At 39.5% G+C, this 23,060-nt stretch overlaps 1 protein-coding gene across 3 annotated transcripts in view; it reads right to left on the bottom strand.

The window, feature by feature from the left end:
* Positions 1-253: 253 nt before the first annotated feature.
* Positions 254-23,060, bottom strand: part of SHOC2 (SHOC2 leucine-rich repeat scaffold protein) — a 68,284-nt gene continuing 45,477 nt past the window's right edge. For all 3 annotated transcript variants that reach the window (XM_014959426.1, XM_014959435.1, XM_014959444.1), the window contains exons 4-9: positions 11,710-11,840; positions 7,911-8,099; positions 6,504-6,626; positions 4,286-4,423; positions 3,673-3,790; positions 254-1,762 (exon numbers count right to left, since the gene is read on the bottom strand). In XM_014959426.1, coding sequence (XP_014814912.1) covers positions 1,554-1,762; positions 3,673-3,790; positions 4,286-4,423; positions 6,504-6,626; positions 7,911-8,099; positions 11,710-11,840 — 908 coding nt within the window. In that variant the 3' untranslated portion in view covers positions 254-1,553. The remainder of the gene's footprint in view (positions 1,763-3,672; positions 3,791-4,285; positions 4,424-6,503; positions 6,627-7,910; positions 8,100-11,709; positions 11,841-23,060) is intronic.

Genomic DNA, 23,060 nt, shown 5'->3' with positions numbered 1-23,060 from the left:
ACACCACCCCAGCAGCAATTCCAATGGGTATGAACTGGCCAGTTCTTGAGTAACCGTGGAATGCAACCGCCTCCAGCTCCTGCCCTCCTGGAAAGGGACAAGTGGCCCTACAAATGCAGCAGCAGTGTCCATCTCCCTGAAGCATCTTCTGCCTTTTAAACAACCGAGGAAGTCATGATAAAACCCAATGTCCACTATTTACAGTGTTTCTCTTGAGCTACCACCATCTATGCACAAATGAAAAAGGTGCCTCTTTTGTAATAGATTGGTTTAATACTGAAACAGATAGGATGAAGTTAAAAAAAGAATAATCAAGATACTGAACTGAATATTTTGAAGCAAGTGCCCCGGCCGTGGGGAAAAGTGCATTTAGTTCAGCAGCAAAACAGCACAGTGTGAAGATATTGTGCTTGGACACAGAAGTTCCATAATGGAAGGAGGTACAAGGCAAGTCAAGATATAAAACCATAGTACATTGTTAACCAACCTTAAAACTTACATATATTGCAGTGTTTAAAAGTAAGACACATTCATTTATTGTACAAGGACTATAAGGAATCCTTAAAATTGCCTGTTGTAGTTTATGACTCAACATTGTAATAAAAATGTACATATATATTATTTCCTCGCCACTTAACTGTACTGTTAGACCTCATGGAATTGTTACTTCACGAAATGAAAAACGCTCTTCACTGAGTTTACTCCACGTTTTTACCAATCTGAAAAGATTTACTTGTGCTAGAAAAGACCAACCGCAAAAGGCTCAGTTCAGATATGTTATGCCTGCAACTGATAACTCAGGGAAGCAAGACTTAAAGGAATTCAAGCTTTTTTTTTTTTCTTTTCTTTTCTTTTTCTTTTGTTTTGACTGCAACCTTTTCACCTGCCAGTTGTTCTGATGAGTATATGCTTTTAGTATACAAACCGGTTGATAAAAATTCATCAGCAGAGGCATATAAATTCTAGATATGATTGATTAAAACAGAGCAAATCAGAATAAAACAAAATCCAGTGATTTACTCTGACTGTAAACAATATAAAAACACCATTTGCTTCAAATCTCAAAATAAGTTAAAAGAAAATCCCAACCTCAGGACACATGACCCTTTCAGGTTTTGACACGAAAAAAAAAAAAAGAGAGGGAGGAAAACAGAAAAGTTCATTATATAAAGGTTATACATTTCTCTTAACTGAAAGTAAATCTAAGCAAAACTATTTTTGTCCCTTAAATTTAAACTTTGAGTTCATTGGCAATTGCTTTAAATGAACTGGCATTTCCAGATTATTCAGACAACTTCCATCAAATTCAGCAAAGAAAACTTAGACAAGCATTTTTACAGAATAAAAAAAAAAAAATCTAAATGGCTATGATTCCTCTATTAGCAGAAACACATAATGCAGTCTTAAATTTGCCTTTTTATATTATTTATATATTTATATATATATATAATATAATATAAACCACATATATTATATTATATATACATATACAGACAATTACAACATTAATGCAGTTTGTATTTTGTACAGTGTATTGGACAATCCGATTAGCATCAGACCATGGCACGATATGGTCCCTGCATTTTTAGGAACTGGATGATGAAGGAGGGTCCTCCTGCAACAATCTGAGGTGGAAGGTGGCTGAGCGGGCAGTTCTCAATACTCATTATTGACAGTTTGCTGCAAAGAGCCAGCTCAAAGGGAAGGCTGTGCAGATTGGGGTTGTCATTCAAATACAGTTCTTCCAGATTCTCCAGTGTACCTGGTCAAAATAAAATAATACAAATAAGTATTTTTTGGATTCGTGCAGTTTATAATTGTTAGACAGAAGTTCTAAATCCGCTTTATTCTTTCCTATGTGGAATATAGAGGCAGTGACTCATCTGAACTCCCATCTCCAAGCAGCAGAACCTAAGCAAGAACCAATTTGCTTTAGTTTCCCTTTAAAAATATCCATTACTAAATGTCCTTTAGATAACAACTGAATTGAGAATACACAGAATAAGAGAACTGAGAGAGACTTCACCATAGCTGTTCAGCCAAGTGCTTTGCAATCACAGGCAACATTGAACAGCTATCTAGTTAGAAGGGCTTAGAAAATATTTATACTGTACAGTATGTATTATGTCTATAAAAATATCTATGCCATACCTTTTATTTAATTAGAATACATACATTATAAAGACCTGAAGCTGTAACTCTAATGCACCACAGGAAGAAAGCAGGAGAGATCTCTGCACGGCACTGAATTTATTAAATGCAACTAACCCCTGTGAAAAACTCCTCCTGAATACAAATTTTACAACCTGCCTCTACTACAGATACTGCAATATAGATTAATCAGAAGATGGAAAACGGACTAATTTTTAACTTTCTTAAGACTTGCATTCCTCCACAGCAATCAAATATCAAAATTAATCCCTTTGACATATACTCCCAGTATGCAAGTCCTCCTCAAAGCATTCCCCATTTTCCAATCTTATACATCATAAATCCCTCCTACAACCTAAAAAACTATTGCGTCTTTCACAAGAGTAGCAGTAGCCAGGGCTCTAGGCATGGAAAAATCAACAAAAAGAAAAGGCTAAGATATAATAGGCAATAGCTGATAACTTTAGATGAAGCAGTCGCATCTGAAAATAGTTAATTATTATCTAATCTGTTAAAACAACCAACTTTAATAACCAAATTGTGGGCCTATAATAGTATTTCAAGTTTACTTACATACTTTAAGTCCCCAGCTTGTTTCCACAGTATCCAAACTCTCTCTACTAACTTATTAATTAAATTACAAAGGCCTAAACCAATGTAAATCTGGAGCCTTCTCACACTGAGGCACACACAAGATGAGCAGAAGCTCTAACAGCTTTTCACTAAAGATGCTGGGAGAGACAGACTCTGTCCCAGCCTTCTCCATCTGCACGTCACTGTTTCTGACCACATCTTGCTTTGTGTAGCTTCTCCCATCGTTTTTTTGCTCCATAATGAGCTCTAACTTTAAGATTTTAACTTAAGTTCTCAGAATCATGCTCTGGAGGTACTTGTGATCGACTATAAAGAAATGGGGGGGTCTCAGTTTCACATGCTCTGAATCTCGTTTACTCTGGATGTCTCAAGTAGACAAAAATAATTCTCCCTTTTTGTAGATTTCCTTCACTTCATTCTCTTATCAAGGTGAAAAATAACACAGTGGCCTACAAACAGGAGTGTGTGCAGAGGGACTATCGGCAGAAAGGTTTGCTTCAGCTGTTCACACCTTACACAGGGTTTTGTCTCCACCATGGAATTACAGCAGGAGCAGCACATTTCCTTTCTGACACAGCCCTCTCTCTAAGAATAGGTTTATGAAGCTGAGTGACTGATAATACACAAGTTGTGACAGAATTTGGAGAGAAAAGGAATCTCGCTATTCCAGGTTAGTGTGTGTTTGGCAGCTTTCTGCAGAAGAACTGAAAAAAGCCAGACCATTTGTTTTACTACAGTTCAGCAAGATAAGGATTGTACACCGGAGTGATGTTCCTGTGGCACATGTTTCACATCAGGTTGTGTATATCTAGGAGTTTCACATGAATTTTGTGGCCTCTACTTGTGAGAGCAGCAGATGCCTCTCTTCTGTGGCAGCAACTGCTCTGGCTCAGGCTCCCTGCATAAAACCAGAACAAGGGATCTTACCAATTTCCTCAGGAAGGTGTGTGAGAAGATTCTCTCCAAGCCCAAGGTGCGTCAGATTGGTAAGGTGACCGATACCTCTGGGAAGGGTGGTCAACTGATTATTAGTCAGAACCAATTTCTAAAGGGAAAAAACACATTTTTAAAAATCAACTTAATGACCTTTGCTTCAAAAGACAGCAAGTAAAACAAGATATATAGCTGATAAATGGATGGGTTGTGCTCTCCAGCATTTGAACAAAAAGATTTCTACCCTTCAACAATATTTCAGACCTCTATTAAGCCTCACTAAACATAAAAATAAAATAGTGCATAGTAAAATACAGGTCTAAATATAAAAGCTTTCATGAACATGACTGAAACCAGAGGCTATTCCTGTGGCAGTACTGTATTCGTGGTGCAACAGTTACACTCTTCAAAATTTTTTTGTTCAGTATTAGCTGATACATCTGGGGAAGAATTAGTGGGGACAGATTGTGGATGGAGCTGTGCAAGATTCTTAACTTTTCATTCTATGTCCAGTCCCAAATAGTTTTCCCTCAAACTAGCTGTAATTAAATCAGCATGGTGTAAATAAAAGACGTAAGATGTTTATCTCAGCCCATTATTGTTTCACCTGCAGATCCTTGAGGTAAGCTATTTCATTTGGCAAGGATTCCAGTTTGTTTTCCTCTAGATCTAGCTCTCGGAGTTTCCGTAGATTTCCAATTCCATGGGGAAGTTTCTTTAGTAGATTGTTTGACAAGATAAGAACCTCAAGAAAACAAACAAACACACAGAATTTCAGCAACGCAATCAGTAAATAATGATTAACATCGGATCTTCTTATATTTTCAAGTAATGAAGTCCAAGATTAGCCTACAATCAAATTAAGGAAGCAAACTGCAAAGACTAAAAAAAAAATAAAATCAGTGATTAACATTGTTTTTTTGGAAGTCTTTAATGATAAAAAATACATAGATTTATGACAGAATTCTCTCAAATATTATTTTTGCATACTAATAAATGCAGAGCGAAAACAAAGAACACCTTATTTCTTCAAATGACCAAATGAAAAAAAAAAAAAATCTTCCTGGACTTCCCTATCATTTTGTTACCCTTCCTCCTAGCTATCTCCTAACCATGTTTTAAATTATTTGCTGTGCTTGCCAAGTCCTCCTTGGACTCAAGGATATCAAAAGCTTGATCCCTCCTCTTCTCTCTAGGTCCCTTGGACAGGAGCAGCAGCAGGTAACACACAGATGAGAGCGCCCAAGCAGAACACTGCACAGATACCCACTGGCTTTTCAAAACAGTCTCCTATCACACTCTCACCCCTGTTACAGTGTTATCCTCTTGGTTTTCTCCTCCTTTCTAAGTTGGATTATAAACATCCTGGGTTCAAGAAAAGTATCCTCATTTACAATGCCATTTAACACAGTTATTCATTATACCACAAGCAAGTTAACAGGGGTCACATTTCTCCTCCCGAGTAGTCGAATGGTCCAAAGAAGTGATCAAGCAGGCAGTTAGGTAATTAATTACCCATTAAACAATGCTATTATCTAGTTCTTTAACAAGGCACATTGAAACATGAGGATGTGAAAGGGCACCTGCCAGCCACACAGCTCCCTGCCAGGCCAGCCAAGGCTGCCAACGCCTGACTTCTACCACCCCCAACTCTCACAACCTTCACCAACAACGTGCAAACACCAAAAGGCAGGAACAGAACAGAAAACAAGGCTAAACAGCAAAGTGAAAATCAAAATGAATAAAAGCCAAAACCTTAGCACTAGCACAAGCAGTATTTCAGTGGCCTTCCTTTGGTGCCTACGACGTCCACAGAATGATAAGAATAGTAACGTTTTAATTGCGTATCAAGAAACAAAGGCAGGAACAGAAAATATTACCTACACGCAACACAGCTGACTGTGCACTGCTGTGGGAACCTTCACTTTTGTGTAAACACTGCCCAAGTAGTTCTTTGTATTTGACTCTTTAATCACAGGGGAAAATAGCAGCAGCAGGTCTGTGGAGGGTGCAGCTCCGGCCGCTGGCAAATCATTGGCAAATCCAGCTGTTAGAGGTTGCTGACCTCCCAATCACATCAACCACAGCCTTCGCTTAAAGGAAACTAGGCTACTAAATAGCTATTACTCAGACATATCATTTCTGACCCAAACTACAGGAATAATTAATTACTCAGAGCAGCAAACTGGAATTCTGCAATTTCAAATATGCCATTTGCTCTTGTACTTTAACAGATTTTCCCCAGCAACTCACAGAGGCTACGAAGTCCCCTCATCTGCCCAAACAAGCACCTCTCCCTTTCCATCCCTCCAAGGCAACTAAGTTTGTCTCTGCTGATGGTACTTTAGGAAACAGGACTAGGGGACACAGCAGGTTTAGTCCACGTTTCAGCCTATGAGTTCTTCCCCCTCAAAGGCTGAGAGTTCCCACCCAGCTGCCTACAAGGTTCACAGTGCTACACTCAGGCCACCTCTGCCTGTAAAGCATTTCATCATGTTTTTCTGATCTCTGCTGTTTCCATGCTGGTCTCTCCAGGAATTGAACCATTTCTTTTACAACAGCAACTTTCTGTTGAGAAAAGTTTTCTTTCTATATAGTTGAAAATATATACGTACATAGCCTTTTCTGCACACTCATCTAGAGCCTAAAGAACATCATTTAAAGAGCTGTTGACAACAACCATAAACAGATGCAACACATCTATTTAAACACACATACACGTATTTACGTGTCTTTATCAGACCCAAAAGTAATAATACTTAAACCTGAAACAGAGAACCCTGTTTGCAAGGATTCACTTAGCTGTTCATTTATACTCTTCTCACCTCAAGAGAAACAAGCCCAGATACATCCTCAGGGATTTTTGTGAGCTGATTAGTCGCTAAGTTCAGTTCTACCATACTGGTCCAAGTCCCGAAGTCCAAGGGGAGAGACGTCAGCTGATTGTCCTGTGATTTAACATAGCAAACATTTAGGGTCTGGGCTCGCAAGAAGTCAGCAAGGCATCTGAGAAATTAAACAAACCGCTTACAAAATACTTCGTTACAAAACAATCGATAATTAAATCAGAAGAATAAAGTGTTGATAATTGGCCAAATATTTTTTAAATTCCTCTAAACATAATAAGCAGCCCCAGCCTAGAGTTACGGAATTGACTCTGTGTTCCTAATATGAACTGAAGTGGAAAAATTAGAAGTACGTAATTATGAAGGTTTCACACTTCTCAGTAGTTAAGCATTTTTTTGTCCTTTCATTACTGAATATAATAGAGGCTGGGAAAAAAAAGAACAGAAAGTTCACCATAACTTACAAAGGTGCTATCAGCAACACTGGAATCCTAAAAATATATACAGTAAAAAACAAAACAACCAACCAAACCACACACACCAGCCCAAAAAAAACCCCAAAACAAACAACACAGGAAAAAAAAACCAAAACCACCAAACATACCACAAAAGAAATATACCTTAATGGTTCAGAGTAAAAGCATCTGAAATTAATCTAAACACCTTACTGCTCAAAATGTTGCTACAAAATTTGACCTAGACTAAACACTAAAAAAAAAAAAAACCCACCCTAAATAACCAGGTCATACAAAGTCCTGGTGAACATACAAAGTTACAAATGGGTATGTGATAAAAAATGGTTTTAATGCAAATTGAGAATCCATTTGTGCCAAAAGATATTCTAAACCAGTAGCTGAGCTTAGCTATTGGTCAAACAATTTTTACATATATATATAGTTAAAGAGCTTGAAACAAACCCTTTCATAGAAAAACATAATCTCTTTAAAAGATTTAAAGGTTCTTTTTCTGTGCTCTACAGCTACTGCTATAAGTCTCCAAACTTAGGTTTTGAAACAAAAAACATATTTTACATTATTTTGTTTATAATCTAAACTGTAACAGTAGAGGGGGGGAAGAAATAAGCTACTATACATGCTCACGTCCCATGTGAATATTCAAGAACTATGCAACCAACTTTCTTGTATTCATTGTTGAAACTCAAGAAAATGTGGCAAAAGCTTAACTAACAAAAATAAAGACAAATCAATAGCATCTTGATAGTACATTTTTAAACTAATACAGTACTGTTTCTATACGTGACAGCAGCAGTATCCACCTCAGCACGATCAATTCATTCCTTACATCATTAAGTTTGCCAGAATTCATGGAGAAGCAAACAGTGCTCCTCATTGATTTTACACACAGTAGCATGTTTCTGTGCCTCACCTTCATGTTCAGCTTACTTAATACTTTCGCTCTAGAAAAAATTCCAAAGGGGATTTTATTGATGCGGTTGTGCTCCATATTGAGAGAGTAGATTGTGGAGAACTGGGACGGGCCACCCACAGGATAGGACTGGAAGCAGTTCCTGGCCAGTGTTAAACTAGTCAGTTTGACAAGGCTGGATAAAAGACCCTGTAGAGAGAAGAAAACCACCCAGGAACTTAGATTTATTTGAATACCACTTCTTTTCCCTCATGGGTCTAATTAGAAATGTTTTCCCACCCAAGTCTCCATCCCCTAAATAAGTATTGCAACACATAAACCAGTGTTAAATTTGATAAAACTTCCATCAGCAACAATCTCTGCTCAGAGGCATCAGCCTTTACCTCATTTCCCCCTTTCTCCTTATATATTGCCAGATACACACACAGGAAAAAAAAAAAAAAAAAAAAAAAAAAAAAAAAAAAAAAAAAAAAAAAACAAAAAGGCAAGCATATCACATTTAAAAGCACAAGTTGAGGAGGTTTTGTAAGTCTTCTCCTCCAAAAGGAATTTTTTTAATAACACATTGGAAGAACTCAGGCAGCTCTGAAGTGGGCAGGGGCTGGCAGGGGTGGTCACCAGCGTGTCCATCCTGAAGAGTGGTCCCAGCTTTGGCCAACACCACCACCAGCAGCTCGCTCTGATCCGACACGGGCTCACAGTCGAGAGCAGGGCCCAAAGAAGTATCGACAGTGTGAGCCATTTTTCAAACTGGTGTTTGATACTTCCAGTACAAATCTTTGTTAATATCATAACAATCCATAACGTGAACCCATCTGGTAGAAGTTTCCTTTCAGGCTGTCACAGTTTCAGATAACCGGGCAGGACAGAGAAAATGAATGGAAAGGCAAAGTTTTGGAAATTCGGGTTTTCTCCCTCTTTTCAAAATATTCCTAAATAGCTATGACTCCACTTCTTTTTATTCCCCTGTCCTAAGAAATAAAAAACAAGAAGCCTGGAGTAAACTGGGTAGCAATGGCTGCCCATTGAATCCAGAGTCTCATTTCACTTGGCAATCTAATTAGATTCTACAATCTCAGCAGCGCGGAGCTGGGAGTTTATCTGTTCGTTACGTGCCAGGCACGTTGCTGGAACTGTGGGGCTGAATAATGAGATCTAAATTACTGCTGAAGTGTCACCTTTGCTTATTACTATGCCAACTTGAATTCAGCCCTATTTGCTTAAGTGTTGCAGAAATTGGAGATTTATGCGCGGCATTACATACCATAAATAATGCAACATCTGCAATCAGGAATGAGCGGTAACGAGATAATGATTCCAACCATATTCCTAATGTCAGTATTTCTGGGTTGCAATTTCAGTGCTATGTTCACCGTAAAAGCCTTAAGAATATGGCTTTGCTGTTTCACCAGGAAAGCTCTGGCTACTTTTCCAAATAGTTTATTAACGTTATTGTAAATAAAGCAGGATTAAATAAGGACTTGGCTACATGTCACAGCTAAAACTTGAAGCACCGAAATACAATTCTGGGGGCATCTCGGCAAATATCAGTGAAGCAATTTCCTCCCTCAAACTAATTAATGGATCTTCAAATCAGTATTAATCTAACCTAATCATTAACTAGTATAATCTTTGATTAGGAAATACTGCTTCTAGCTACACTTTAATTAACAGATATTCCTTGTCCTAGGGTTAGGCAGTCCCTGAGCTCGGTTACAAACACACTTTATTGCTTCAAATGGATCTTGACATTTCAAAAAGCCATTTTTGAAGTCTGCTTCCACACACCAAAAAATATTAAAAATATGTTAGCTAATACACTCTAATAGCCTAGAGTAATTAAACGCATTTGAAGGGAAGCAAGAGAGCTTTGGCAATACAAAGAGAACAATGCTCTTGTATCTATGAGAGCTGTGGCAGCGCTGCCTTCTCCCAGCCCATCCTTTTAAGATAAAATATTTATTAGGCATTGTGTCAGCAGCTTCAACTGTGTTTTGAAATTCAGAAGTTTATTCCACAAATACAGCTCTTTGTATTATAGCACAGAATGTTTTACTTTAAACAGATTACAGTATAAACTCTACACTTCTGCAAGGTAGCAGCTAAAGTGTTATCATATTGTCAGCAAATGTACGTGAAGAAAGCAGCACAGTCACAAAGGGGTTTGTATTATGACTGAACATATTTTAAAGCAAGTAAACATCCCTCACATTAGTTTTTTGTAATTATACCGTAGTTGCTTTTATAATCTGTCTGGGTGGGGTGGGCTAGTTTAGCTCTCATCTTGAAAGCAGCCTGGTGGCTTTCAGTCAGTAGCATTTTCTTAAATGACAGTTTTACCCAAACATTTATTGAATTCTCTAGTTTCAGTTTATCATTGCTGAGTTCAGAAATTTATCTGAAGCAAAGTAGTTAGTTACTGCACTTTTTTACTACGAATGCTTGCCCTAAATCCAAATGCTTTTTTTTTTTTTTCCTTCTGTGTATAGTTTCCTGTATAAGTCTTAAGATACATTTTGAATTATTTGATACTAATAATTTATGTTTAAAAAAACAAAAACAGAAAACAAAACTAACCACAAAACCAAACAAACAGCTTAGAAAAGCAGTTTAGACCATCATTAAAAAAGAACAAAGTATGTACTCTATGTTGTGTCCTGAAACCTTCATCTCCAAACAGTTCTAAAGCAATGGAAGAAATATCCAAACTAAGAATCAATCACATCAGATTTTTTTCTGTCACTGGAGCAATTCTGCCCCGACAGTAATGCTTAAAAGTCAAACATTTTCTCTAAATGTTTACTAGCACCAAAAGTATGCAGCTGAGCATCTCACACTCCGCTGCCCTGATATATCAAGGGTAAGAAACTAAGAAAAGGAAAATCAGGATGAAAGGTATAACCAACAGCTTAAATAGTTTCAAAGTCTGCAGACATCAAAGCTGTTATTTAAGAGATGGTCTGTAACTAACTACTACCCAGGACTGTGAAACTGGAGTCCACAGGGGCACCTTTCAGAGAACTCTAGGGAATGAGCATAGAAAAACATACAGATGTTCAGGGAACGTGTTTTGTGAAGGGAACATGACAAGGTGGCTCCAAAACTTCTAATTACGGACATTTTCCTTGGTCCCACACTAAGCTTGAAGCGAGACAGGCCAAGGTAAAGACAGCAAGAGCAGCAGCTATGAATAGGAAAGCAAGACACATTCTCTTCCATTTTCTCCTGTGATCCTTGTGGAGTCACTAAAAACTGAAAAATGATGTAAATTTTTATTTTTCATAACTGATGGAAGGTGTGTCAATGAGTTGCCAGATGATATGGCACTAGTGCCACCAGCATGCTTTTCCACATTCAAATGAGAATATGCAGCCGTGACAAGCTTTACCCACTCTCTTAAAGGTCATTCTTGCCCAATTAGATTGGGAACGAGATATCCCATTTTCCATTTTTCTACTTCTTCCCTACCTCCATAAAATAGAAACAATGAGAAGCTCTTATGTAGCTTGAATCCAGACTCCTTAATTAAGGTTTTTTAAAGAGACAGTAAAGCAAGCACGATCACAAGTATTGCTCCCACTTTTCACTGCAGTTGTATATCAGTTTTTCTATACTGCTAGACACACCGAATACATACAGAATTGCAGCATTTCACAGTACACACATGTAGAACAAAACAAAGGATAATTTGTGATGTTGCGACAGAAGACAAAGTTATTTCACAGGTTCCAATCCCTCTACAAAACCCCGATGCCTTACACCAACATTCCCTCCCAAATCCATCCCCTCTAATTCTCACCTCCGGTAAAGTAGAAATGTTGTTGTTCTCCAGGTTCAGTTCATCAAGTTCACTGCATTTTGCTAAAGACTTCGGGATTGCTGACAGCCTATTGTACCTCAGGCCAAGACGACTTAGACTGGACAGATTTCCTGCAGGTAGGAAACAGTTATTCATATATATCATTACATTAACACAAAGGCACAGAACAAGCTTGTCTCAAAGTCTCACTCTTCAAACTTTTCATCTGATGAAACAGAGCTATTGTCCAAAAATAGAGGATTCAGAGATTACAGTGCTTTCCAACGCTGAGGTCGACCATGCAGTAGAAGTATATTGTGCAGATTACACATTCTGAAGTTGTACATGATACAGTAAGCAAGTAAGGCTTATGTTCTATTGCAGATGTCCTTCTATCCTAATCTTTGTGTCAACAAACAACTCTATCATTTTCCAGATGTCCCCAAAATAACTTTTTAAAATTACAGATAGCGTCATTCAATGCCATGACTCATATTACCAGAACTTGGGCACACATCACACATCAACTGGCAAAATAATTTTCTGTACAGGGAAACAACCCCTTTACCATCCTCTAAAAACAATGAAGTCTTTAAGAAGTTATTAAAAAAAAATATAGAGAGTTTTCTGAATGATACTGAAAGAAAAGTCTGGAGGAAGTCCACAAAAAGCTGGACAATAATGCATGTAAAAATCTTACTGAATAATGCCAAATTGACAGTCCCAGTTGATACGTATTTCTGTCAGGAAAAAAAGTCTTGAGAAATTTGAAAATTTCCCATCAGAAGTTCCTTTTAGCTCCAACCACTAACATCTAACACGTCCTTAAGACCAAAATCAACTGCTTAAGGATGTCTTTGAACTACACAGTACTGTGGCATTAAAGATCCTCCTGAAGTAAGACCTTGAACTTCACTGCAAAGTCAACTGGCAAGTCGTGTGAGGAACAGAGCTCAGGCTTCTGGCTCATTCCCCTGATTAGACAACACGGGAGCTCATGGACAGCTTCACACGATGAGTCTATCAGCCACTTAAAAAGCATTCACTGTTTTACACTCATTTTTACAACCACTTGTAGCACATTTGTTCTGCAAAGCAGCAGAAAGACACATTAGAAAAGGAACATAACATTTAACAAACAGCAGCGAGAATAACCATAAATAATTTAAAAAGATGAAGGGAGCTTAATATGTACAGTCTAACTACTCATTAAACGAAAGACAGGTTAGTGCCAATACCTAGGTACTTACACAATTGGAACACAGCGAAAGAAGAAACAAATGTAGTGTATGAAATATGCTTGGAAGCAAAGGATGAAACAAAATAAAAAGAAATGGAAAATGAAAATTAATACAAATGCTACAATGGGATCTGCTAGACGGAGGGAAAGTCTCAAAAGAAGGAAGTGGCAAACTACCTCCTTCTTGAGTATCTCCAGTCTGGTAAAAACACACTGTAAGAATGACTGAGTAGCTGGGAGTGTAGCTAATAAAAACTGGAAATTGGGAATGTTGTATGATTCACTGTAGTTACTAAAATGGAAATTCACAAGAGCACTGAAAGTAAAAACAAACAAAACAAACAAAACACACACACAAACCGCAAACACAACCAACCCCAAACCCTACACAGAACAAAAATTATCCAGGTCTTATAAATCAAGATGTTGATATGATTAATATCAGATATTTAGCTAACGAGCTTAGCAACAAATTTCACTTGGTATTGTCAGTAACAAAAGTTAAACCAAGAGGTAGTTACCCAGAGATGCTTAACTAGTAGTTCTTCCTACTGGGGTTTTTATTTATATTTTTTAAGTACTTTCTTTCTGAGCAAGTCTACATTGAGCTTTTGCAGAAGCAAGAAAAGTTAAGTCTTCCCTTAACCAAAAAAGGTATTTAAAATCCAGGGCTACCAATACTGGTCTTTTGAGGTTAAATCCTATAGTTATTCTCTTTAGTCTGAAGATGCAATTTGTAGATGATGTAGCTATTTGATGCCGTATTTGGTGAGATCTGGCACTGCTGGCTGTACAGGAAACTGGTCTCACTTCACACCATACACACCCTATCGCAAGGTGCTAAGATCATTTAGGATTCACCATTCTAGGAACGGACAAAGCACGTCCTGACTGCTTTTCTCTGTATGGGTATTTAGCACTTCGAAAATAAAATTACAAACTTTACACAAAATAAGTTACCAATCTACTATTCTTTTTCGTTACTTAAACCACGAGCTAGATGCCGATCTTGATTTTCCAGGCACTCTCAAGGAGGATGAAGGGGGAACGGGCTGTAGCAGACAGCATGATGCCAACTGTTGCTTAGCAATCCGGTGTCGCCATGCCAATCCCCAGATTGCGAGCACAGGTTGGGTGTACGCGCCTCGCTTCCTACCACCAACGTGGCATTTCAGAAAAATGAAACGAGGCAGCCATTAGGGAGAGGCAAACTGTACCGTAATTTTCCAGGAAAAGAATGACACACGTTGGCTATCCTCGTGGCATTATCAGAAAGAAGGCACAAATAGCAGCTCTCAGTAATTTTATTTTTTTTTCTTATCATAAGTAGCATTTCTCAATAGCACTTTTATCACTGTTTCTCCACTAGTTATCTTTCTCCTCCGTGGGAAAGACATGCCACAGATACAACAGAAGATGTCCCGTGTGTACCACGCTCCTTGTGGGTGTTTTTACACACCACAGCACTAAATACAGCTATTCCTGAGAACTGTAACAAAAGCAGCAAGATTTCAGCTGGAGCTTCACCAGTAGCACCTCTCCTGCTGCTCCTGGAAAGGCTGTCCTGCACCCAGCTGATGCAGGCAGTACGGGCCACCACCTCATTTCAAGCCAGAATTCATTTACAGCCAATTTATGGCTATTTAGTCATGTGTCAAAAAGACTTAGTCTCTCTTCACAAAACAGGATGATCCTTAGAAGTCTTCCCTCTGCTCAGCGTGTTAAAACTCACCTCCCCCCACCCCGCTCCTTTTGTTTTTTGTTTTTTTTTTTTTTAAAGGAACGCTCAGAGTTTTAAACATGAGGAGGGTCAGATTTAATGTCCAGCACAATTATATCATTTTTTGTCTCCACAGTGCATGGGCCAGCCACCAGGCAGCTGGGTAACACACTCAGGCCTCATCTGCTCTCCAACCACCAAGCAACAAAATCCATTTTAAACCAGAAATTGTTACAAGTTCCTAAAGAAGACCTTGCACATTGTACAAATAAAAATGACCCCACTTACAGGCTGCAATGAGGTGCACCCCCAAGTGCTGAGGGAGCTGGTGGATGTTACTGAGAAGCCACTCTCCATCATCTTTGAAAGGTCATGGAGAACAGGAGAGGTGCCTGGGGACTGGAGGAAAGCACAGGGGACCCAACTGGGTTGGGTCTCGTTCAACATATTCATCAATGACCGGGAGGAGGGGACGGAGTGTACCCTCAGCAAGTCTGCTGATGACACAAAACTGGAAGGGGTGGCTGACACCAGAAGGCTGTGCTGCCATCCAGCAAGACCTGGACAGGCTGGAGAGTTTTGCAGAGAGGAACCTGATGAAGTACAACACAAGCAAGTGTCAGGTCCTGCACCTGTGGCAGAATAACCCCATATACTGGTACAGGTTAGGGGCTGACCTGCTGGAAAGCAGCACTGTATAGAGGGACCTGGGAATCCTGATGGACAGCAAGTTGACCATGGGCCAGTAATGTCCCCATGTGGCCAAGAAGGCCAGTGGTCTCCTGGGGAGCATTAAAAAGAATGTGGATGGCAGGTTGAGGGAAGTCATCCTCCTGCTCGACTCTGCCCTGGTGATACCACATCTGGAGTACTGTGTCCAGTTCTGGGCCCCCCAGTTCAAGACAAAGAACCACTGGAGGGGGACGGAGTGTACCCTCAGCAAGTCTGCTGATGACACAAAACTGGAAGGGGTGGCTGACACCAGAAGGCTGTGCTGCCATCCAGCAAGACCTGGACAGGCTGGAGAGTTTTGCAGAGAGGAACCTGATGAAGTACAACACAAGCAAGTGTCAGGTCCTGCACCTGTGGCAGAATAACCCCATATACTGGTACAGGTTAGGGGCTGACCTGCTGGAAAGCAGCACTGTATAGAGGGACCTGGGAATCCTGATGGACAGCAAGTTGACCATGGGCCAGTAATGTCCCCATGTGGCCAAGAAGGCCAGTGGTCTCCTGGGGAGCATTAAAAAGAATGTGGATGGCAGGTTGAGGGAAGTCATCCTCCTGCTCGACTCTGCCCTGGTGATACCACATCTGGAGTACTGTGTCCAGTTCTGGGCCCCCCAGTTCAAGACAAAGAACCACTGGAGAGAATCCAGCAGAGGGCTACAAAGATGATCTGAGGACTGGAGCACCTCTCTTAGGAGAAAAGGCTGACAGACTCGGGTCTATTTAGCCTGGAGAAGAGAAGACTGAGGGAGGGGATCTTATCAATGCTTATAAATATATAAAGGGTGGGTGTCAAGAGGATGGGGCCAGACTCTCTCCAGCATCGCCCAGTGACAGGACAAGGGGCAATGTGCACAAACTGCAACGCAGGAAGTTCCATCTGAACAGGAGAAAAAACTGCTTTACTTTGAGGGTGACAGAGCACTGGAACAGGTTTCCCAGAGACACTGTGGAGTCTCCTTCTCCAAAGACATTCCAAACCCGCCTGGACACGATGTCGTGCAACCTGCTCTGGGTGAACCTGCTTTAGCAGGGGGGTTGGACTGGATGATCCCTTCCAACTCCTACCATTCTGTGATTCTGTGACATGGTTAAAGTCTAAGAAATAAGGCGAGGAAGGTAAAAACTGATCACTATCAACTCAGTCAGACAGTCATCAGGATCATTTGCGGTTGTACTTTTGTCACTGAAACCATACTTCAGCAGTTCCTCTGAAACAGCCCCTTGCAGGTACAGTGACTCAGAAAACGCAGTACTAAATGTTCACAAATGTGAACAGTTTGGTAACCACAGCTGAAAAGCAGCTACTAGCAGAAAAAGCAACAAATTAAAACCTTTCTGATTTGTTTTCTTTCCAAAAAAATCTTATAAACTCAACTGGCCCATCCATTGGCACTTCTAAAAATATACTAAAGCCTGACTAAGCCCTAAACTTATGCCAGGCCTAAGAAAGTCACAGAAATAATTAAATTCAACTTTTGGTGCGAACAGTCACTCTTGGGCATCGGGTTTCACACAAACACCTTTGTTTCAAGTCCATTTTCTCACCAGCAAAGCAGATGAACACCCACCAGTGGGCTCCACTTTGCCCAGCTCTCAGGTTTGAAGCAACGTTAAGTGCAGAATTCATAACCACTTCACTGGAGTGGTTACATGTCTCTCTCTGGGTTAGCTGTTTAATTTACACAGAAATGAATTAAAAATTACTCGGAAGCATGCAAATCCAGAAACATTAAATTAAACTTGGTTACTATAAAAGGGACTCTAAATAGATGGTTTAAATTAAATTCTTTATTCAAGTTCTCTCAAAAATATTAGTCAAAGAAAAAAAATGGTGTTTGTGAATCCCGGAATGAAAGGAAGACTGAAAATAAAGCAGAAAACCGTGCTTACAAAACCACATGTTTTAGAAAGACCACCTTGAAGTGGTTCTCTAAGTAGGAGCAATACATTGCTTTCTTGAATATTTCAAAATCAAGAGAAAGAAGATCTGGTGTGTTGATTAACATAAAGAAATCAAAATTCCCAATTCAAAGTCCTACCAGTGTTTTCTAAAGGGAGTGGCAAATGCTCTCTTCTTCTGAGATTTACCACACCTCTTCCTTTCCCTTAGTTAAAATAACTCCTGAAATTCCCTATCCTTAGATGAAGGGTCAATTACTTAGCCCAAAATATTACTGCATCATTATTAAAAAATGGAATAATTAGTCTGTTTGATATAAATTAGTTCAACAAGCTAGTTTGCTCTCAGGATCAGTTGCTTTCTCCTAAATAAAGTAATAGCATGAGATCAATTTAAGATCTGTTCACTAGAGCAAACTCTTCTGCAGATAACATTAAAAGCACAAATTGCACGTACAAGAGCTGTGCACATCAATAAGCCTTAAGATTGCAATCAAAAGTATACGTGAACCTCAGCACGCAATAGATAATTGCAAGAACTTGCTGCAAACAACACAGCACTAGTATTTCTGATGGACTAACTTCTATAAATATTGTTAGATTTTGGTTTGACTAAACTCTGCACACAATGAGTAGCCACCTATTAGAGAACACATTTTACGTGATCCCAGATTATTTCAGAGAGCGCAGTGCACTGAATTCACTAAGGAATCTTCATCTAAGAAAGAGAAATTGCTGTTTTGCTTACAAAAGGTACCAGATGTCTCTTTTAACAAACAGAAAGCAAGAGGCACATCCAAAAGTAATAAACATTAAAAAAAAAAAATCTGACTTGATGTCATTTTCAAAAAAAAAATATATACATGAAACTAAGCTTAACACACCATAGCACATTAATCTTGTAGTGAGAATAACAAAGAGGATAATATGGAAGAAAGAGTCAAAAGGAAAATTCAATAAGTATGTTACAAAGCAGCAGGGACCTAAGGGCTTTAAAAGAGCTGAAAACTGTATAGGAGAGACTAGACAAGCTAGTGATGGCCAGCCATGGATAGAGATTAAACACTGTATTCAAATATTTCAGCAGTGCTCCTAGCCCAAAATAGCCTTAAATCAGAAGATGCCTACACCACACTTTGTACTTACTATGTATTAGTTTTTCCAGATGTCAGCTATACTCCATGACAATTGTTGAACAATTTCACAGATTTTTAGGTGAAAGGAGCTTTTGACATGTTTAATCTCATCTCTTGTCAGAAAGCAAACCGTTTCCCCGATAGCTGCAGCCTGAAGCGAAAGGCTTCAGATAATCCCTTTCAACCTTCAGTTGTGTTCCACGGGCAAAGACGATGCCTGCCAACATCCCACACTGCACCAGCACCAAGTGACTGGTCTGGGAAGACCCCCCGAAGGTGATCTCAGTGAGCACGTTGTGTATGAAAGCAGAACAAAATCCCACAGTCATTACTCATCTGAGCTGGGGGCAGCTCCTTCCTAAACCAAAGCCTATAGATTCGTATAATCACCCGAGAAAGGTCAAATGCTTCCAGCCCTGCAGGTTATAGGTACATCCCTAGTGTTTAAAATGCTCTGGCTAAAGGCTGATGTTTTAGGAAAATTGGGAATGGGGACAGAAAGGTGACAGAGTGGGAGGGGAACCACTCGGGAAAACTCTACAGAATAGAATCCCTCCTCCTCAATGCTACCAACAACCAAAGCAGTAAATGTAATTATTCTCTTCCAAATAAAAAGTTATAGTTGAACACAACACAAAGCTTGATTTACAAACTCTGGATTTTACTGGTCTAACAGTAAAGGGATTTTTAGTGTACTTTAATTTTTCTTTCCAGCCACCAATACCTCCTGATACATCAGGCCAGTGTAGGAGGCAGACTCAGACTCACAAATTACAAGGTCAGCAGGACCCATCATTTTTTGTCCTGCTCAAACCAAAGTGCATTATCCTCCTTACACAAAGTCCAGGAATTTTAAAAGATATCATCTATTAGAAAGCCAGTTAACACAAATTTAAATTTAATCTCTACCACCCTTACTGCTATAAATGCCATTTGGAACAAGCAAAGAGATCCCTCTCTATTTTCAATCTAACAGTATCAACCAAAGACAGGTTTCCCCTCGCTATTTCAAAATTAAGGCTAAAGCGTGACCATGTCAGCAGTTATTTGTTTTTCAGCTTTGATTCAAGAACCGTAATCATTGCTGACTGCAAATGTGTGAAAGATGCTGCCAAGATGCTGGCAAAACTCGAGTGACAGAGGCTCCAGTATCTGACAGGCACCACACACACCACCTGCGGGAGGGCAGGGAGCACCAACTCCCGCTGACACGTTTTTGAAACTGTCTGAGCTATGAAAATTCAACTTCATTTAACGTGCCCTCATCAAAATGCATGTAACTAATAGACCTGCTTGTCTCAATTCTGATGTGTTCCTTTGACTCACTCTTCCCCTGTGCCTGCTTCTTACATAAAGAAAATAAGATTACGGGCTTTTTCTTTCTGCAGTACATAAATCACTCTGGAAATGCTGAGCTGCAGTTATAACCTTGGTGTCTGCATCTAATTACTGTGTGACAATACGTATGTTCCCTAAAATAAACTGTCCCCATCCTAGTCTTACCAGGAAGAATACCCAACCAAAATACAAAATAAAAAAAAAAAAATTCATAAACACACATCAAATCAATAAACTCAGAATTAATAAGCTCATAGTAGCCAGCCTGACTTTTACAGAAAAACCATACACGTGTGTTTAACTCTAATGCAGGCTTGCATTAGAGATGTATTTACTAAAACAAAAAAGGAAAGTTATAATTAGCTGAAAATGATACAAAACCACTCCACACTGCAGAGTCAAAAGCAACAGTTGGGACATATTCGGTGCTATTAATGAAAGTGTTGCATTTTACTCAATTCATACCTCATGCAGTAACACAAAGCAAATGAAATCTACTTCATTTATTTTTTCATTGGCAATCTTATTTTCCTTTTCAATTGACTATTTAAAACCTTTCTGTGAAATTAAAGATTTTTATAAATGTAAATCATATCGTAAGAACAGTTTATACCTAAGTGGTAATACAGAAAAAAAAAAAAACATTAACCTTTCCTAAGTGATAGATGTGTTCAATTTTTTTCAGTCTACCCCACTATATAAACATATACCACATGTAACACGTGAATATACATATATATACATATATTATGGAATAGCAGAGTTATTGCATTCAGGCCAGAGGTCCACCTAGTACCTTCCCTTTGGAAAAAAATACCCAACAGCAGGTACCAAGAGAAGGACCCAAGAAAAGGGATGCAAGAGAAGCACACCCTGAAACGTCCCCGGGAGCCGGGGGAAGATTCTGCAGCGTGTGGCTCAGCGACTTCCTGAATTTATAACAGCAACCAGTATCTTTTTCTTCTGCACAATTGTCACGTTGGCCCGTGAGCTTTTAGCATCTACAGCAACCTGTGTGAAGGCCCAGACCCAAGTGTTCCCTACCCCTCACAGGCAGGACAGTCCCCTTTTAACTCATCTCAGGTCGACAGTCCCAGCTCTGCTCCATCCCTCCCGTTCTGCCGCCGGAGGAGGCAGGGAACAGTCCCACCTACCCTCTTTTGCCACTCACTATTTTCTGGCCAATTTCACTACTTTACATTCCCCAAGTCTAGAAGTGAAGCCAGTAAGAACCAGAAGCTTCATTCCCTTCATGAGACCACCATGAGAACTAGCGGAGGCTTTTAATAACCCGAAAATGAGAATAAAAGAGCAGGAGCCACTGCTTTCCACCAGAAAAAGGCCGAGCTTACTGCAATTGCCCAAAACTAGCAGAATCTAATGTTTCCTTAACAGCACAGTCCAAGCACAAAACCTTAGACAAAGCACTGAACGGTGACCAGATCTCCCAATATGAGTGTACGGAAATGGGCTTGATCCTGCAAAGCACTGAATGCTCACAGACCAAAGCACTAGGTCCTGTGTTTACATCTTAAGAATACGAATATTGCCTTCAAAGCCAGAGGGAAGAGCCCGTGCACTTTGTTCCATCAGGGTGGAGAGTCATGAGTGACATCAAACCCACCAGTCACCCATGAACATCACCCCCAGGCACCGAGGGAGCTGCAGGTCCTCTGCTGGCTCTCAGCAGGACCAGTGCGTTTGTCAAACGTTTCAGAACAAGACTTCTCCAGGTTCTTTTATAAGCCTGCTAAACTTAAAATACTATTTTAAACCACTTTTTTTTTTATTATTTTACAAAAATATCTTTACTAGGACTTCTAGGGACTTAAAGCTCTCAACCATAATTTGTATAATCTGGGCTGTACCAATTACATGCGCCCAGGTCTGGTCACGAGGCTTCACGTTTTATCAACTGTATGTTTTAAATGCACAACAGTGCTCTCAGAGGTACCCCGGGGCTGACTGGGTTAGGAGACTGGTTAGTACAATTTCAACCAGCCAAAAATGGCAAGACTACTCCACGTCCTACTTGCTTCCACGAGATTTGGGATTTCAGGTTCTGAGCTCGTGTGTTTTAGCGCAGGGCTTTGAATGTGCCTCTCGTTTTCCCAACCATCCCTCAGGAACAGTGCCATGTCAGACACTGGAAAGTGTGTCCACTGCCGGAATTTTTTGTGCTTTTAAAGCATCATTTTGGAACATTTACAACTGACTATTCTTTTTCTTATTAAAATGTCTGTTGCCTTAAATGTCCATGAATATGGCACATTTGACTATAATCAAACTGCACACGTAAACACACAAAACTAGAAAATTACAAAACACACGAAGAATCTGATTTTTTTAAAAGCTGTAATGCTGTTTCTGTTGAATTTCTCTCTCAAATAAGTGTTTCTGCGCTCTGAAATAAGAAATTGTGAACACATTTGTACAGAATGATAAAATTAAAAGTTCAAAGAAGGAACACTCACAATGTGTTATTTGCAGCACAAACTTTTCTAAGCTAACTTGTAATCCAAAGAAACTCTTTACTCCACCCAAAATTTGCTTTCTCTCTGTCTCAAAAGCCCAATTATTATTTTTAACATAAATGGTATGTTCTTCATCTTCTTTTATATATCTTTTGGATATATTAGTGAGCCAGCTAAGTACATAGAGATAAGACATTGTGTAAATAAAGTAGATCATAATTCCCCACCCCCCCAAAAAAAACCCCATGGGAGTGGGGGGGGGGAAATCTGCAATTAAAACACTAAGCAGCTAAGATCCCGCTATGATTTTGATTCTAGACTTGAGACTCTTGGAATGTGCTAAGCTGTTCCACAAAGCTCATTTTTCTTACAGGAAGTGATCTAATATACGAAGTACTTTACAATTTTCAATCAACAGAAATACAGATATGAATGTATTAAGCCAATATCTATAAAGCAAGACATTAGGTCACTTCCTGACAACTAATATCTAAAATCGACATTTGTTACTGCATGAAAAGCCGGTTTATAAAGCGTCGGTTGAAACAAGGGCTTTGTATTTTGCCAGAGTGGGTACATTGGCTCTGCTACCTCTGCAATCACTGCTGATGCATAATCCCTTCCCTGCCACTCCCCTGCGTGTCACCCTCCACCAGCCCTTCCCCGCAGCTCCCCTGCACTTCACTGCAGGACTCTGAGCTAGAAAACAAGCCTTTTCTCCCTTATTTTTATTGGCTGGTCCAGAAATCTTTCTGTGGTAACACCAAAACTCGATTAGCTAGTCCAGCAGTCAATTTAAAAAGCATTTTGCA

Source organism: Calidris pugnax, unplaced genomic scaffold (assembly GCF_001431845.1).
Source record: "Calidris pugnax isolate Ruff unplaced genomic scaffold, ASM143184v1 scaffold4, whole genome shotgun sequence".
Taxonomy (NCBI): domain Eukaryota; kingdom Metazoa; phylum Chordata; class Aves; order Charadriiformes; family Scolopacidae; genus Calidris; species Calidris pugnax.
This window is presented reverse-complemented; position numbering and strand designations above follow the sequence as displayed.